Genomic DNA, 17,872 nt, shown 5'->3' on the forward strand with positions numbered 1-17,872 from the left:
CCCACTCGCCAAGTATAAGGTGTGTAACTCACATACTTACCTACAAGTAACGAGAACAGAATGACTCTATTTGCTCTTGGGGCTTGCATGCCCCAACGCGAGGACACACCTTAATTCCCTCTAAAAACATCCTTGTGTCCATCTGATTGTGTCTTATAAGTAATTGAGTGATGACAGTAGGGAACCCCCACGCCCAAACGAACAACCAAAAAGATAAATCTGAAAAAACACAGGAGCCTTTTACAAACTCTTCCAACATATCCCAAACCTGTCACAAACAGCTGTTAGTGCAGAAACCTGCTTGGTGGTTTCGTGAGAAACAGCCTGTATTTAATCTGAATCCTTGGAGCACGTTTCCAGCAATGTTAGCGCATACAGGAGAGCCACTAGGCCTTTCTGCCTCATGGTTTCACCTGCCTTCTCCATAATGAACACTGCTAAATATAAAGCAGAAAACATAAAAGGGGGAAAGAAGCAGAATGAAAGCCTGTTACACTTGAAAGATTTGTCTAGAATCTCCGGTGGGAGCCTGGAAATCGCAATAATTTGTAGTATCGATTGTGCAAGCTATGCAGCTGGGGCCCCTGGTGAATAGACAGGAATAGACATATTATTGATTACCTTTTACCGGGCTATCTTCAAGGCTCTGCTGCAACATCATTTTCACTTGCAAGCTATTTGCTCTGTATCATGAAGCCGGAGAGCTTCTCTCAACATTTACTCGCTTATCCTCAAAATGTATACGTTTCGGTGTATATGTCAGGTCTGCGCATCTAGATGTATGCGGCGTGATCGCGCGCACACAGCACAGTGCTGACATCCTGCTCTAAAGTTGAAATGCTCTGCAGTGCCGTGGCTGGAAAACTTTCTGAACTTAATATTCTGGTAGCTGCATTATAATTACCTTTCCTATGTCTGCCCATTATTAATTGCTTAGGGCTTTACTGTACGCGGGAAGGAATTTTCCCATAGGAAGCCATTACTAAATAGGGCCCTTAGTGTTGTCTGCTTTGACATTTCTTGCATCCACAATAATCATTAAAAATAGCTTGGCCCAGATTGTTTTACAGCCCTATTCGCTAAGGTATTTTGCCACAGGCAGAAAGTAGGAAAAAAGCCATTACTAGAGAGGCGCATTGATGATTAGTGGACTTTAATTAAAAAATAGAAAAATGCAGTGAGATGTAAGAGCATAACATTTCAACTAAATGAAGACTGATCACATGTCTATCAGAGTATGGATTATTCGATTAGTTGACTGTTTTTATCCGAGTCAAAATCAAGTGCAATTAGACTTTTTAAAAAAATCCTTGCTGTTTCTGCAAAACATGGCTTTAATTCCCCAACATCAGTTATTGTCGGTGTAAGAGTCATATTCGAGAGAGTAATCATTTTAAATACACACGACCCAATGTAGGTTAGCTCGGCCATTATAAAAAGGACGTGTTACCCAAATGCAGCCAATGCCGTGCCAGGATGCAAGGATTCGAAAGGGCCCGTGGCGACTGCTCAGGTTGTCAATTAGAAAACTTTATTTAATGAGTAGATGCCATCAGTCCGGGGGCACTATTCACAAAGGGTTTGTTTGTGCCCAGGGCAAAGGCCAAGATTGAATACCACCCATATGAATTAATGATATTTCCTTTGGAACTCTTCCCCTGCTCGGTAATGAAAAAAACGTGTAAACAAAGATGGCAAACGGGTTCCTTTGTAATCTGTGAACATATTCTTGGCAACAAACTGCAACGTGTGTGGTGTCTTAAAATTACATGTAGCATAAGACGAAAAAGAAAACTGTAAAAAAAAAAAAAATACAATTTGATTTAGCTAATGCAACCTTTACCTCGTTCCAATCCAGAGACATGCTTGAAAGGCTGAAGGTCGAGTTATCAGCATCCAAGAGCGAGCAGCAGAGCAAACTTCAGGAGGCTCTCCTCAGCAAGCAGAGCAGCCAGAAGTCGGAGGCGGAGCTGGCCTCTGCCAGGGAGGCTGTGAGGAGTCTGCAGCAACAGGTCGCTTCTCTCTCCCAAAGCAACAAATGTTTGTGTGTAAATCAGCAGTTTACCAAAGTCTGTCTTCCATGAATACACTGTGGCAGCTTTTTGTGTTGTGCGGCGTTTTTTCTTTGCTAAATGGGGATCAAGTCGCTCATTTTATTTTAAGCATGTTGCAACAGTTGTTTTCATCACGTGCTACTGGGTGTTAGACCTGACTGTAGGAGAGTTACTGACAAAACATCTGTACAGAAATAGACAATTATGCTTTACTTCATCCCAGGTCACTACAGTAATGTTACCACTTGGCCTACAAGGGGCCTGAGGAGAGAGCACCAACTCCATAATTACCAAAGTGGCCAATCTCAGATGTTAGTGTTTCTTCGCTTGGAAGTGTTGAGCTCTGCACAGCAGTCACCATGAGAACTGATCTTTAAATATGCTATTTTTATTCAAATTGTGGTTTACTGATTGGAAGGTTTAAAGCAAGTGATTCAAAACGGGTCAAGAACAAGGTCTGGAATGGAGTCCAGAAACAAAAATAGCAGGATGCTGAAATCATGTCAATCAAATGGCTCGAAAGCACCATTCAGATAAATTACACGTAAAGATTTGTGACAGAAAAAGGGTTTAAAAAAAAAAAAAAGATGCAAACACAAAACTACTACTGAACCCAATCTTGCAGAGCTGAGCTACTATTTCTATGTGCTCAATCTCAGGTTATCTAAACACTGCTATCTTCCTGCCACATAGTGATAGATTCATGAAGGACATATATTTTGTAGATAGGTCCTGAACATCTTGATGTAAAACTTTGAAGGTTATTTTTTTGCCAGGGATAGCACTAATGGGGGCCTTCCTGGGTTTGATAACAAGTGATAAAGTAACCCCTACCGTACATTATAAGGATATTGCAAGTCACCAAGGACTGAGGAATGAGGCCGAAGGCTGAGTTCCTTTATAAAGTTATGGAACTCTGAGGTAACTTGCAATATTCCTATCATGTATGTTAGGGGATACTTTATCTCCTATAATATGTGGTGCGTAGCTCTTTCATGTAAAAGAGCGAGCATGTTTGCTAACATGAAGCTTATAAATATAACCTCTCATGCAAAATTTAACACATTAAAAGCCTGTTAGGTAATTGGCTGCACACATATTAGAAAGAGGTCAATAGAAGTCAATGCTTTTTTTTTTTATTTTTTAAAAGCTGCACTAGCTCAAAATGTATAGAAACATGCAGAAAGATACTAGATTTCCTCTATCTAATGATTGCAAACAATAAACATGTTCTCTCTGCTTGTCATTAGAAGCTAAAAGTAGAGCAGAAGACAGAAAAGCAATGTTCTATGTTCGTTGCTTTAAACAGCTGCTTCAAATATGCTCTGTGACCTGACCTGCCTTTAACCTCCGCTGCTGGCTCTGACAGCATGCATTGTGAGATCAGAACTCAACTGCAATAACATATAATAGTCTAGTTCTGATGTCTTTTAAAAAAAAAAATCGGCGACTGGGTACATCACAAGTTATAGGTTATAAAGAAATTAGAGGGTGGCATTGAAACGGGGATTATAGCATTTCATGTTCTGTATACACATTCTGTTTACAATCTTCAGAAGATCCACATATAAGTGATGTAGCACACATGACAGTCATTAGCAACCTTTAAAGACTGATAATCAAAAAATGCATCAAAAAGATGGAAAGTAGGGAATTTTCTTCATATTTTCCCAGCATCTGGCATGCCACCCAGTCCAGATCCATTGGGCCCCCTCCTTTTTCCCTTAATCCAAGGAGTTGAAAATACATCTCTTGCCTCCTCGCAGTGTAATCATCTGGTTAACAGACCACTCCTGAAGGCCCGTTTCTTCTCTGCCTCAAACCCTGTTCCTTCCTGACAGCTATGCCAGTCTAGTCCCCAGTCACTCCCTGTAAATCACATTTCAGGAACCTCCTTTCTACATGTAAATAGTTCTCCTTTGCTTCTGTCTTCTCTGCTGACCTCCTTCTTCAAACATCCATTTGTATCTAGAGCTCCTTTGTTTCGTATTTTGTGTCAAGCTGTAAAAGGCACCTACATGCATATATTTAGGTTAACAATCAAGCTTTGAATAACTAAATCACCTATACAAAAAGTGCAAATAGGACAGTACACTTTGATACTGTAGAATACGAGAAAATGTCGTCTTCCCTGTGGAGGTAACTTGAAGGACCTTGGAGTGCCCATGGTGAAATGGTATCACCAAACGTTTTATCATAACAGGGAAGAAACTGATTGTATTATCAGCCATTGTCCATTGATCCCTTAGAGCATCATCATCTCTATGCCACAATTGCACTGAAGCAAACAAATGTTCCTTCTGTAGTCCATCTTCAGCAGGCAGGCTTTCAGCAAGCTTTCCAGATCCTCCGTTGCACTGGCAGGCACACTCAGGCAAGGAGAGCCTTAGGGCTATTGAGAACAATTAAGTAAGGTTTTCAGGAATGCTATTCTCTAAGTGACAATGAAAGCAGAAATACTAAGATCTGAAAAAAATAATGCATTCTCTCGAACTAGTCCTGCCACTTAGAAAAGAGGTGAGTGAAGATTAACTGCACCCAGACATGCCAAAATCAAGGACAATTATAAACAGCAGTGTTACATAGCCAGCAATGTTGAAAGCTGTCAATCGCTCCCAAAGTATCAGCTGGTAAAGGAAGCTTATCATTCTTAAGATAATAGCCATCCCTTCCATCTAAGAGTCCCAGAGAAGTGCAGAAATCTGACTGAACCATTGCAACTGTTTGACCAACGAGGTGATGTGTTTTATGAGGTACATCGTGAAAAACAAAAGTAAGATATAATAAGTATTTTGTACATGAAGGAGCAATTTTAGAAAGAAGTGCCACCACAGTTACTTCTCAAAGTGGACCACGTTTCTGAACCTTACTTTGGGATTGGGCACAGTCAATATTTCTCGCCCAAATAGGTTCCTCTTTACATCTCACACCGTTCAAAAGAATTACATTTGTCCATATCTATTTAATTTTTATTACTCACCTTTTCTTTTCTATTTTAGTGTCTCTATGACTCTGTGTGTTTTACTACTGTTGAAAAGTATTAAAGCACTTCTACCCGAACCTTCACCGAAAAAAAAAAAAAAACACGTGCTGTATATTGGAACTCCGGTTTATTTAACATCCCTCTATGTCCATATTAAATGTTGGCTGAAATGCAAATACGGCAAGAAAGTTTAAATGCCATCCATGGGATGCATTGTATATTTACACCTCCCACATAAAGAACAAAAGTGTATGGGGGCACTACTGTGCTCTGGCTGGACTGCAGTTTCTGTGCCCTGCAGTAACACATGACTGAAGACTGAGGCCTGCCTCTGATCCCAGGAAGGGTAGGATAGTGTTAACTGCTGGTCACTTACCAGATTAACAATCTGGAATGGGCGCAGACAGCTGACAAAGCAAAGGCCATCTTTAATAGTCCTTCTTTTCAGTTGAAGATGCCAAACAGGGGTTTTGCTATTCACCCCAGGAAACTCTAAGCCAGTTTGGATTCAGTCACAGAAGGGGAGAAAAATAGTTTTGAGGCTGTCTGGTGGGAGAAGAGCTCATTAAAATAGGGGTGTGGCTAAGGACCTGAAGACATACTTCTGTGGCGGCAGCTTGGTTCTGCTATTTTGAAACAAGACTTAGTCGTTTTTTGTCACCTATAGAGGACTGGAACAAAGTACTGAGGTTTACCTAGAGAGGTTTCACCCAATGCAAGCAGGAAAACTATTTTCTTTTCCAATTCTGAGGTTTTTGCCATGCTGAATACTGTGTAGGCCGGACCGTGCATCTAAGTTTTCTGGTTTCGTGGAGCCCTGCCAAGCTAGAGCTTGTAGTCGTGCCCCACTGGAAGAATTTGATTTACAAACAAAACTGACCATGTACTGATATAAAACGTAGTACCTAGTGTGAGGCAGCAAATTTTGCTGTTCCAAGAAGGGACCTTGGTGACTATGAAATCCAAGTTTGTCCCACTTGGAGCTTTTGGTGTCAAAACCAGTGGCTTCTGCTGGAGCTGGACAATAAGGTATCTGACTCCCAGTTACCCTGATTAGCTACTGCCTTGGACCTTGCCCCATTGAAAGAGTTTGACTTCTATTTCAGAGACTAAGTCCAAAGGTAAAATCTTTGACCAGGATGGTCCGCTTGGTATATCCAATCGTGCTCAATCATAGTCGATCTGAAATTCCATTTCGGTCCTGGTTAACAACGAACAGGGACTTTTGATTTGCACTCCACTTTTTCTTGCTACTTTTTGCCTTTAAACTTTTTTAAAAAGTATCATATATCTTGTTCCTCTTAATTTGTTTTTAATGACCTTTGTGACTTTTTGCTCACTACATTTTTCTTTACTTTACTCAGTTGGTTTGGGAATTTTATTGTGTTTTTTCCTTCACTTTTAAATTGTTTGTACTGCTTGAACATAACAAGCTCTTCTCTGGGGATACCAGGGGTTTAAGAACTGTGTTGTGACCTAACCAAAGTCGGGTCATTAAATTGGTAAAGGTACCCATCTCCCAAAGTAATAACTCATTCATGACAGCTACATTCTAGTGCCTGTTGTGCAGACTAAGAGCATAATATCCTCTAAAGAATCCAAACTGAGACAAACTTAATTGTACTAATGCAGTCACAAGAATTTGTTCCACCAGGACTGGCACACCTAAGCCTGTTTAACTGTTAATTGAAATCTCAGTCAAATTACATAATCCAGTGGAGAAGTGTGGCTCAATGGTTAGAGCGGCAGACCCTGAAGCAGAGATCTGGCTCAAGACCAGGGTTCAAATCCCACTTCGGCAGGTCTTGGGCTCAATTCCCCTTGACCAGATAATTCTCGCCTCGGTGCCTAATCTAATTCATGGGTCCCACTCTGCAACTCTGGGCAATAGCTTGCTTAATCTCCACAAAACAGCGCTTGGATGCCTGGCTTCACCCTGGGGGTGCTCAGGAGTGGGCGCCTCACAGGGAAAAGCCAGGAGGGGTTCCATAGCGGTATGAGTACAGCGCCTTGAGACCCTAACGGGTGAGTAGTGCGCTATACAAGTGCTAATTTACATTTTTACATTTACATCAAACAAGGGCTTATCTGACGGGACAGAAGAGTCTTCAGATCGCTTCCAGATTTGATGTGGTCTTGCTTTTGGGTAGAAACTGGAGGTTCGAGGATTTTGCTCCCAGGGAATTTTTAACTACAGGTTGTATCTTTACGCTGTTAATTTGTGCTGCTGATTTTGTACCTTCTGATTTTGCATGCATATCATCACACTTCAAAATGTGCACAAAATGCTATTTTTGCCACCTTTCTTCTGGTTTGAAAGTAACACATTTTAAAATCCAGATTATATGCCCATTGTGCAGCATGATTGTGAGAATGTGCAGGAAACCCATAACACTCAATGGCACCTCTTCAGATTATGCGAATGTGAGTGGACTGCTTTAAAATAAAGGTGTCAACTCTGATATATTGGCAAGAAAATGATGCAGAGTGTAAGTAAACCCCTAAAAATTAATAATGTATCAGAGATTGTGTCTCGTTATCAGTGATTATAATCTGAGCTCCTGTTCCATTGTGAGTACGACTACCTAGGTGCTGTCTTTTCTTAAGAAATCTGCACTTGTGTGAAATGATATCCACGCACTTTCATAATTTGATAAATTCACAAAATACCCAGATGAAATGCATCATATCCAAGAGTTCAAAGACATTTTTGAAATAAGTATCATTGTGCCGCAAGTGCATAATTCCCCTACAAAAAAACAGACCAGGTTATACCTGCAGACGGCGGGTTACTGCCGTAGTCCCCCCCCCCCCCCCCCCCCGAATACGCTGAAGCTGTAATGTTTTTTTTTTTTCATTTTCTTGCCGAGCAATTCATCTAGAGATTCTTGAAAAAAAAATGCGTGTGATACTATAGTTCAAGAACAAAAATATCATTACCGTACCTCATTCCAGGTAGCCGTCCAGCTGAATACAGATTTGGAAGTGGGGTGAAGTGAGATTTTATGCTAATTCCACCATTACCAGTAGGACATTTCCATCAAATGCAGGAGATGTTGAATGCGCCGTGCTCTGAAAACTCTGCTCGCTTTCCAACTGCAGCGGCTACAACACTGTAAAGTAAAAAAAGAGGAAGAGAAACAGGTTGAATCAAACAAGTAGAGCACAGATTGCCTGAATTAGGATTGATTTCAAGATAATGCTGTGTAGGAATCCCCATGTATTGATCTATGTTAAAGCCCATGCACAGCACTTAAAAAGATAAAGTAAGCAAGGTCAGATAATCAAACCATTTAAATAGTAAAAACAGCAACTGCCACTGTACACGGTTAAAATAAATCCATAATACAAATTGCTTTAGCAAGAAGTGGATGAGCATCTGATCTCCCTATTGAACTGGTGTGTGCCGCTCAGTGACCACACAGGGAAACAGATGGGGAGGGATGCTCTGCCGATCAATAACCGACTGAGATGTTACAGGGAGGCATTCGGCACATGGGAAAAAATGTCAAAGGAAGTTACCCTTCCGGATTCGTCATGGTGAAGTCTTGGCTGCCATAATTTAATGTGATGCTTTCCACACCATTATGCAACCGATGGCACCTTGTTTATTGACTTCGATTTAACGCGGGCACAAGTTGCTGGGAAGAAGCTGCAGATTTCAAATCAAACTCAGGGCGCAGCTTCTGGGTGTGTGTGGTGAGTGTTACACCCCTCCCCCCCCACCCCCAGTGAATGAATTTTGTGATAAATAGTTGGATGGAGGTGCTTTCAGTCGGGTATGGTGAGGTGTCGGTCGGATTTCGCCAGCAGTTTTTACACACACAGACAAAACGAACATACACCCTCTGCCATTCCTTGTTTAGAAAGACTCCAAAAATGTTGGTTATTTCACAAAATAATGCGCTTTCTCTCACTTAGTCCCGCATTCCGTTCCCTTTCCACTGACCCCTAAACCCCTCTCTCGCGCACTGCCTGCCCTATGATGTAGTTTAACATATTGTGACAGCGAGATTGTCGGGAAATCTGAGGCTCACACCCCTCAGTCTTACTGACCATGCTACGCCCCTGATCAAGCTGAACCCTTCTAGATTACAACGTAGTGTAAAAGTTTGTACAACTATTGCACCCATTTTGCACATGATTTGGCCCTACTTAAAGTGAGTAACGTAGTAATGTAGGCTTATGTTTTAACTAAATCTACAACTTTTGAGGAATTGAATGAGTACTTATGGATACCTTAAGGGTGTTGCAGATTACCAAGAGTACTCACATGCATACCCGTTTACCCACGTAGAAATATTCTGTTGTACTTTTAACTTGCACAAAAGCGACATTGAAGTTGCAAACTGTCATTTCTTTGATTTTTCATAGGAAAAAGGTCTTTCCCCAGGAAAATCCGTTTTCTTTACACTGCAATCAGTTTTGGAGGTTGTCCCTCTCATTTCACATCGGCAAATAGATATACTGCTGTTCTTGAGGGGGTAGATCAACATCCATTTCCAGAGTGGAAAACTATTTATGAAAAGATTTGACACGACCAACAAACATGCAGTTACCGAAGTTTCATCGTACTGATAGTTTCTGTGAGGGTAAATCCCATTTACAAGGGCAGATTTCTACCATTTATGATTCTGTGAACCAGATAACGTTTCTGTGAACGCGAATAATATTTCGCAGGACACTAATAAATACCTTAACCGAGAACAGGAATCACAATTGTAACTGTCTGTTTCTGAGCACTTACATTTCACTTAGACATTGCGGCCATTTGAAAATATATCTGACTAAAATAGGAGAACATTAATTGTAATTGTTTCGAATACATGTACACTATTATTTGTTAAACGATGTCACAAAAGGTAAAAAGATGAGTACCGGCAATTTCTTTTGTAAAAACATTGATTTATTACCATTTTTTGGCATCAATTTATGAAAATAGCCAATTTCTAAGAAAAGGATATATATATGCAACAAAACAAAGCAAATTACATTTGTTGAAACAAAGCAAACTACATTCATGAATGTAGTAAAACAAACCTACCTATATCATGACTTTAATATCATATTGTTACAAAATGTTTCTCTTCCACGCACAATATTCATATTCTATTGTTTCAACCTCTGAAATCTTCTTAACTGTGACATCCCCTTTCAGTTTAGTTGATCATCCTGGGCTGATAAGTGTCAGCAAAAGAACTTCCAGGCAAACCATTGTGCAAACTTAAATACACTTCCATTCAGCATTCCTCAAACAAATGTGTTTCAGAGATACTATACGCCTACATTTGAGTGAAATGAAAGTGTCTTTGAGGCCTGGAATGCAACAAATCAAATGGTGGTATCAGTACCTGTGTTTGTGAAACAAATATCCTCCTGCAATTTGTACTTTTTAAAAAGGAATTCCACAGCTTTGAGCATATTAGATTGATCAGTTTTATGATTTGGGAACATTGTCTTAATCAGTAGCAGTAGGACAATATTGTCTTCATCCAGACGGTCTGACACTTTGCAAAGCTGCCTGCTATGCACTGCAGGTGGTGTAGAAGTTGTTATCGGATAGAGACTTCTAGTTGCAGATTCCTTACCTTATAATTTCCCCCAAGAGTCAGTCTGGATCTGAAGATTTTTTCAAGAAATACCCCTGTGCACTGTCAGGTGGCATCAGTTGGCTCAGTGTCTGTCCTCAGTGTCGTGTGTGCAAGATATGTCACAGGACATATATAGGTGACAGTCCGACACGCTGACATCAGTTCTTTTCTTTCCACACCAGCTAATGAAGATCTAAGAAAAGAGCTACCCCTCAGTCACTTTTAACTAGTCTTTTTCAACTTTTTGTAAAAGATTTTTTGAATGTTTATACTTCTGGTGCATTGAGATGTTGTCACGTAAGATCAAGTTCAAGCCTTACAGATCCTGTCATCAGGCAATGTCTGTGGCGGATCTGCACCTCTTGTGCTTGTGATGTCTGGAGCATGACCAGAAGTTGTGCTCTAAGTTCCAGGCCATGAATCTAAAAAGGTTTGAGGGAGCGGTCCCTAAAGCTCATTGTGGCCTGGCACTCGGTTTGGCATCACTCCTGATCTCGGTTGAGTGGAAGGTCCCGAGAACGGTCGCGGAGTCCCCATTTTTCATCGTCCCACCCAAAGTCCTCGGACGGTCAGGTAAGTCGAGGCATATGAATTCAAAGAAGAACAAGCGTTCTTCGAGTTCACCCGTCTGTCGGCCAACAAGATGAGTGAAAAGGAGCGTAGTCATTGCAGGCCTACATCCTCAGAGCCTGCATCTGGGTTGGCTCCTTGCCTCCCTGAGTTTCTGGGAGCCGGAGTGACCCCTGCCCAAATCCGAGATTTTTATGAGGGCATGCACCTCATATTTGGGCAGTCCAACTCCCCTATAGTGTCCTTGGACTTGCGGGGTCGGCAAGGGCCCCCTTTGGTTCTGTGCCTGCAGCTTCAGCCTTGGCTCCAGAGGGTACCCATGGACATGTTCCTGGAACCTGTAGGAAAGTCCTCCTTTTTGCCCTGGTCACCCCCACACTATTTGGACAGGGACTGGTGGTTACTGACTCTTGGCTGTGCCCTGGGTACTGCTTACCAGTCCCAGGGCCAGTGCTCTGCGTAAAATGGATATGCAAATTAGGCTAATTATAATTGGCTAAGTTAACCTACCTATAAGTCCTTAGTACATGGTAGGGCATGTAGGTTTAGGGACCACAGCATAGGTAGTGCACCCATAGGTGCACTGCTGAGGTGCCCAGTGTCATTTTAAAGGCAGTCCTGCCTTGCTGGCTGCTTTTAAATTAGGACTGGATGCCATGTAACTATAAGCAGGGACTTTATAAAAATAGTTTTATAAGCCCTGGTGAGGTAAACACAGGCAAATTCGTTTTTCCCTCATTGTAGTAAATGGCCTTCATAGGCTAGAATGGGGAGACTTTATTTTAATTTTTAAAGTCTCCTTAAATGATGCATACCAAGAATTTGGTATCAAATTAATTGTTGTAATAAATCCCACAACTTCCAGTTGTTGGATTTAATATAACTTGTTCAGGTAAAGAGTTTTAAACTTTACCTGAAAAAGTTGCCAATTTCAGCCCTTCATTGTTTTTGCTGCTGTGCTCTGATTGGCCAGCCTCTAGCAGCTTGGCCAAGCTACCTTGATGAGGTGTGAAGTGGTTTGGCTTCACACAAAGGAATGTGCCTGTGGGAGGGAATCTCCCCTCAGCAGATGGTGAGGCAGGAATGGGGAGGGCTGCCAAACTGGTCTTCAAAGGCAGAGAAGGACATTTGGAGCAACACCCCCACATCCTGCAACCCCAGACAACGAGGTGCCCCCTTGATTAGATTAGGAGAGGGCAGGAGAGGGGTGTGTTTATGATTTTTAGCCACACCAGTGGGTGGGCTCAGCCAGATGTAACCTCCAAAAATCAGATTCAGCCATGATGGATTTTTAGAGAATGTTGCCTCCTGCGATTGATTTTTGCCACACTTCCCAGGAAGTGGTCATCACAGGGGGAAGGACCCTGCACCTGATTGGAGAACCAGGACCCCCTGCTTTTCACCCAGGAGCAAGGATAAAACTGGCAGACCTGCACCCACACCTCAGATCCCCATCAGATTCCAACAAGGAAGAACCAAAGGAGAAGAAGGACTGCCCTGCTGGACCCCTGGCCTGCACCTGGAACCTGCACTCAGAAGGACTGCACCAGCTGCACACTTGGGTTTCACCACAAGAAGGACTTTGCCTGGTGAAAAATTGCTAACCAGAGTCCCCTGCACCAACTCCTGAAGAAAGCGACCAGCTGACCACTGTCCAGTGGCCAAAAAGGAGTTTGCACCAGGTGCATTCTGGGAGTTGTAGTCCGCACCCCCCAAGGACCATCTCAGAACTTCTGGGCCCTTGGGGTGAGCTGTGGACCCCAAAAGAACCCTAAAAGGACATCTGGGAGAAGCCCCAGAAGTTTGGAGAAGTTTGGACAACTTTTGAAAAAAAGCTCCATAGAGGGACCGACCCGCCACGGCAACTCTAGCCGGCTTACCTCAACCGCGACCCGGCCTGATTTGCTGGTTCGTCCCGGTAAAGAAAATCTCCGAAAAAGAGACTAAGTCCGAAGGTAAAAAGTTGACCGGGACCTTCCAGCCAGCGTATCCGAGGAGGGCTCCATGGATGTCGGATCAAGACCCAGGTTTACCCCGGTCGAAGGATTTTCACCTCGAAAAAACTACCAAGTCTGAAGGGAAAAATCTCCACCGAGGATTCCAGCATCGCGTATCCGGAGAAGGGCTCCAGGAGGCCAGATTGGACTGGCAGGTTCGTCCCGCTGAAGAAAATCTTCGAAAAAGAGACTAAGTGTGAAGGTAAACTTTTAACTGAGGCCTCCTGCGGCCTGTAGCCGAGCAGAGCTCCATCGCGGTCGGCCTGAAACTTTGACTTTGCCCCGGTCGAGGTGCAACCAGATGACCCGATTGGCGCTTTTTGTTTCTAGGCGCTAAAAAAAAGAATAATTCTTTAAAAATTCATATCTCCGGTTCTCCTTATCCGATTTTATTCGTTTTGGTGTAATTTTAAAGATAAAAATATAATCTATTTTTATAAATTGGTTTTGGATTTTTAAACTGTTTCCTGTGTTTTATTTAATTACTGTTTTGTGATATTTGAATGCTTTACACTCTGTCTCCTAAGTTAAGCCTTGACGCTCGTTGCCAAGCTACCAAGGGTTGAGCTGGTGTTAATTTACTGAGACCTAACTGGACCTTAGTGGAGGTTAGTGGCCTATTGCTAAGCGTAGGTACCTGCCCTTACCAATAACCCATTTTCCAACAGAACCAAACCGGTGTCGGTCCTACCTCCTCAACCTTCCCCAATGTCAGTTCTGACGTTGGTGCTCCCGACACTGCCCTTGGCCCCGAGCAGCATTGACTTCACCCTCATTTCTGACTGTGACATAGAGTTGGACCGGCGTGGCTGATTTCAACTTAGACAGGGGCTTTGCCCCAATAGGTCGAATCATGACCCTTATTCTCTTGGGTTGGGGCAGGGCGAGGAATGGGAGGGGTTGCTAGACCCTTTAGAATACCAGTTCCAAGATCCCATGGATTGACACTGGCATGTTTCTCCCCCTACCATGGCTACAGAGGAGGGAACGTCTATTCATTGAGGGTGCGAAGAGCGGCAGAGGTTCTGGATCTCGAGCTACCTTCAGTGGCAGTCATGACTAACCTCCTGACAGAGGTGTTTCACCCTGGGGATTCTTCTTCTGAAGCCCTTTAATGAAGCCCTTACAGATGTCCTGCTGGGTACCTGTTCCAAACCCAGCACAGGGGCTCCTGTGAACAGGACAATCGCCCATCACCATAGACTTGCTCCAAATGACCCAGCGTTCCTGATGCAACATCCAACCCCTGAGAGCTTGGTTATCCACGTCTGTACATCCCAGGGCCCATTCCTTCCCACACCTCTGGCTAGGGAATCCAAGAGGCTGTACCTAGGTGGGAAAAAGATATTCTGTGGTCCATGAACATCGCATGCCTTTTGCCCCGTTACACCCATACTGTATGGGACATGTTTGTGCACGTGCTGCCACAGGTCCCGGGGAGGCCCGGGTCATTCTCTAAAACTGTTGCTGGTGGGAGAGGTGCAGCAAAGTTTACAATCTGATGTGGGCTTGACACAACCGACTCACTGGGAGGGGCGGTTGCATCAACGGTGGCTTTGAGGTCGCTCGCCTGGTTGATGATGATTAGCCTTTTGGGGGATGTCCACTCTACCTTTTTGTACATGCTCTTTGATGGCACCATTCTTTTTGGAGACAAAGCAGGCTTGGCGTTGAGCGTTTCAAGGATTCTCATGCTATGGCCAGGTCCTTGGGCATCACAGATGCCCCTCGTTCCCTTCAGTCTGCTTTTCACCCCTTTCGTGGATAAGGAAGGTGCAGCCCACCACATCTGTTTCCCTCCAGCCACAGTGCTATGTCTGCTACAAAGCCTGTACATGGCTGAGGACAGGGGATCTGGTCAGCCCACCACCACCCCTTTGCAGCTGCCTCTAAATCTTCATAGTCTTACATTTACCTAGCATGGACCAGTCAGAGGCAGGATTAGTCATCACCTGCTTTGTTGACAGTCCATCACATCAGACAAGTGTGTTTTTCAGATAGTCTGAAGGGGCTACTCCATTCCCTTTGAGACTACCCCTCCTTTCATGCTATCATCCTACGATCAGATGACGGAGGACCACTAGGGACTTCTCCGCCAGGAGGTTATGGCTCTCTTGGCAAAGAGAGCCATTGAGTGGGTCCCCGTGCCAGAAGTAGGTTATGGTTGTTATTCCAGCTACTTTGTGGTACCCAAAAAGGAAAAGGGCCTCTGCCCCATCCTAGACCTCTGGCCCTAAATCTCTTCCTCAAGAATGAGAAGTTCAGAATGCACACTCTGGCTCAGATCCTATCTGCCTTGGACCGACAAGACTGGATGGCAGCATTGGACTTGCAGGACACTTCCTTGCACATTCTCGTCCTGCCTGCCCACAGACATTACCTGCAGTCACAGTGGTCCACGAGTACTTTCAGTTCATTGTGCTCCCTTTCGACCTTACCAGTCTCCCGTGGGTGTTCACCAAGGTGATGGAGATGGTGGCAGCCCATCTGCACAGGTCAGAGGTTTCAGTCCTTCCCCTACCTCGACGACTGGCTGTTGAAGGCGGGCTCACCGAGGCTGTCGTCTCCCACCTTCATACTATAGTGGACCTCCTTCGCTGCTGGGGTTCACTATAAACATGCTGAAGTCTCACCTGACTCCCTCTCAGATGTCCCCTTTCATCTGAGGTGTTCTGGACACAATGCAGTTTCAGGCTTATCCTCCCAAGAGGTTAGCCCAGGATATTCAGGCCATGTATTGATATTTCAGTCTCTATCCTTGATTTCGGTTAGAATGACTTTGAGATTGCTGGGCCTCGTGGCCTCCTGCATCCTGCTGGTAACACATGCCTGTCGGCATATGTGGGCTCTGCAGTGGGGCTTGAAGTTTCATTGGGCATAGCATTAGGGGAATCTCACTAACTGGGTCCAGATCCTCGAGGGAACTGTGCAAGATCTGCAGTTGTGACTTACAAACCACGATTGGAGGCAGATCCCTGTCCCTTCCCCAACCAGATCTGACAGTAATGACAGATGTGTCACTCCTGGGATGGGGCGGCCACCTGGGAGAGGAGGAGATCAGAGGCATTTAGTGTTCGGTAGAGTCCAGACTCCACATCAACCAAATGGATTTCCAGGCAATCAGACTAGCATTGAAAGCATTTCTTCCCTTTCTCAATGGGAATGTGGTGCAGGTGTTAGTGGACAACACTACTGCCATTTGGCATTGCAACAAGCAGGGCGGAGTAGTGTCATGGACCCATTGTCGGGAAGCTCTGCGTCTTTGTACATGGCTGGAACATCAGGGCATTTCCCTGGTGATTCAACACCTGGCGGGGCTCTCTGAACACCAGAATGAACATACTCAGCCACCAATGCCTGGTCGACCGCGAATGGGGTCTCCATCCAGAGGGTGGCTCTAGGTCTCTTTCAATAGTGGGGAGAACCTTGGTTAGATATGTTCGCCTCCGCAGAGAACAAGCAAAGTCATCAGTTTTGCGCGTTGGAGTGATGCTTTTCTGCCCATACCACTTCTGCCCAGAGCTCCCAAGAAGATAAAGAAAGACCAGGCCCAGGTAATCCTTGTGGCTCAGGACTGGTAGTAAGAGTCTGGTATCCCAAGCTATTGGACATGGCCATCGATCCTATAATCAGACTGCCCCTTCGGGAGGAACTTTTGTCGCAGCAGCAGGGGAGGGTTCTCCATCCGTGCCTGTTCAGTCTTCCCCTTCTTGCCTGGAGATTGAGCAGTGGCAGTTGATAGCTTTTGACCTTCCGCCCAAAGTATGTAATATTATCTTGGCAACCAGGTGTCTGTCCAAAAAAACACAATTTATATGCCTGTCATTGGCATAAATTTGTGGAATGGTGCACAGACCAGTCCGTTGACCCCTTCTCTGCTCCTTTTTCCAAGGTCCTCTCGTTTATTCTTTATTTGGCCCAGCAGGGCTCTGCTTTGGGCACCCTCAAAGGTTATTTGTTTGCTATATCTACATTTCTGAGATTACTTGACCAACACTCTTTAAGTCTCCTATTGTTGGTAGGTTCCTTAAGAGTCTCACCCACATGTTTGCTCCATCCCCGTTCATCATGCCCCAATGGGATCTGAATTTGGTTCTGATGTTCCTCATGTGTGCTCCCTTTGAGCCTCTTCACAATTGCCATCTAAGGCTTCTAACACTAAAGTCAAACTTGCTTGTGGCTATTACATCTACTTGCAGGGTAAGTGAGCTACAGTCATAATCCTCTAAGCCCCCTCTCTTTCCATCTATGCTGACAAAGTGGTGCTTCACACACGGGCCTCCTTTAGTCTGAAAGTGGTTATGCCTTCCATGTAGGTCAATCCATCACCTTGCCTACTTTATACATACCCCACCTCCTTCTAAGGAAAAAAAGAGACTCCTCCACCTGGACACAAATAGAGCATTAGCGTTCTACCTTGATCGTACCAAAGCGTTCAGAGTGGATGATCAACTCATTGTTGGTTATGTGGGTGCAAAGAAAGGTCGGGCAGTGCAGAAGAGAACCATCTCTAGATGGGTCATTCTCTGCATTAAAATGTGTTATGCATTGGCTAAAAAGCAACCCCCGGAGGGTTTGCACACTCATTCTACCAGAGTGACGTCTGCAACCACTGTGTTAGCACGCATAGTTCCAGTCCTGACTATGTGGGCATCTTTGCCCATGCTTAGCAAACAC

At 44.1% G+C, this 17,872-nt stretch overlaps 1 protein-coding gene across 2 annotated transcripts in view; it reads left to right on the forward strand.

The window, feature by feature from the left end:
• LOC138282607 (polyamine-modulated factor 1-binding protein 1-like) overlaps positions 1-17,872 on the forward strand; it is a 1,030,040-nt gene that overhangs the window by 863,245 nt on the left and 148,923 nt on the right. For both annotated transcript variants that reach the window (XM_069220389.1, XM_069220390.1), the window contains exon 25: positions 1,859-2,012. In XM_069220389.1, the coding sequence (XP_069076490.1) occupies positions 1,859-2,012 (154 nt within the window). The remainder of the gene's footprint in view (positions 1-1,858; positions 2,013-17,872) is intronic.

The sequence above is a fragment of the Pleurodeles waltl genome, chromosome 2_2 (assembly GCF_031143425.1).
Source record: "Pleurodeles waltl isolate 20211129_DDA chromosome 2_2, aPleWal1.hap1.20221129, whole genome shotgun sequence".
Lineage (NCBI taxonomy): Eukaryota > Metazoa > Chordata > Amphibia > Caudata > Salamandridae > Pleurodeles > Pleurodeles waltl.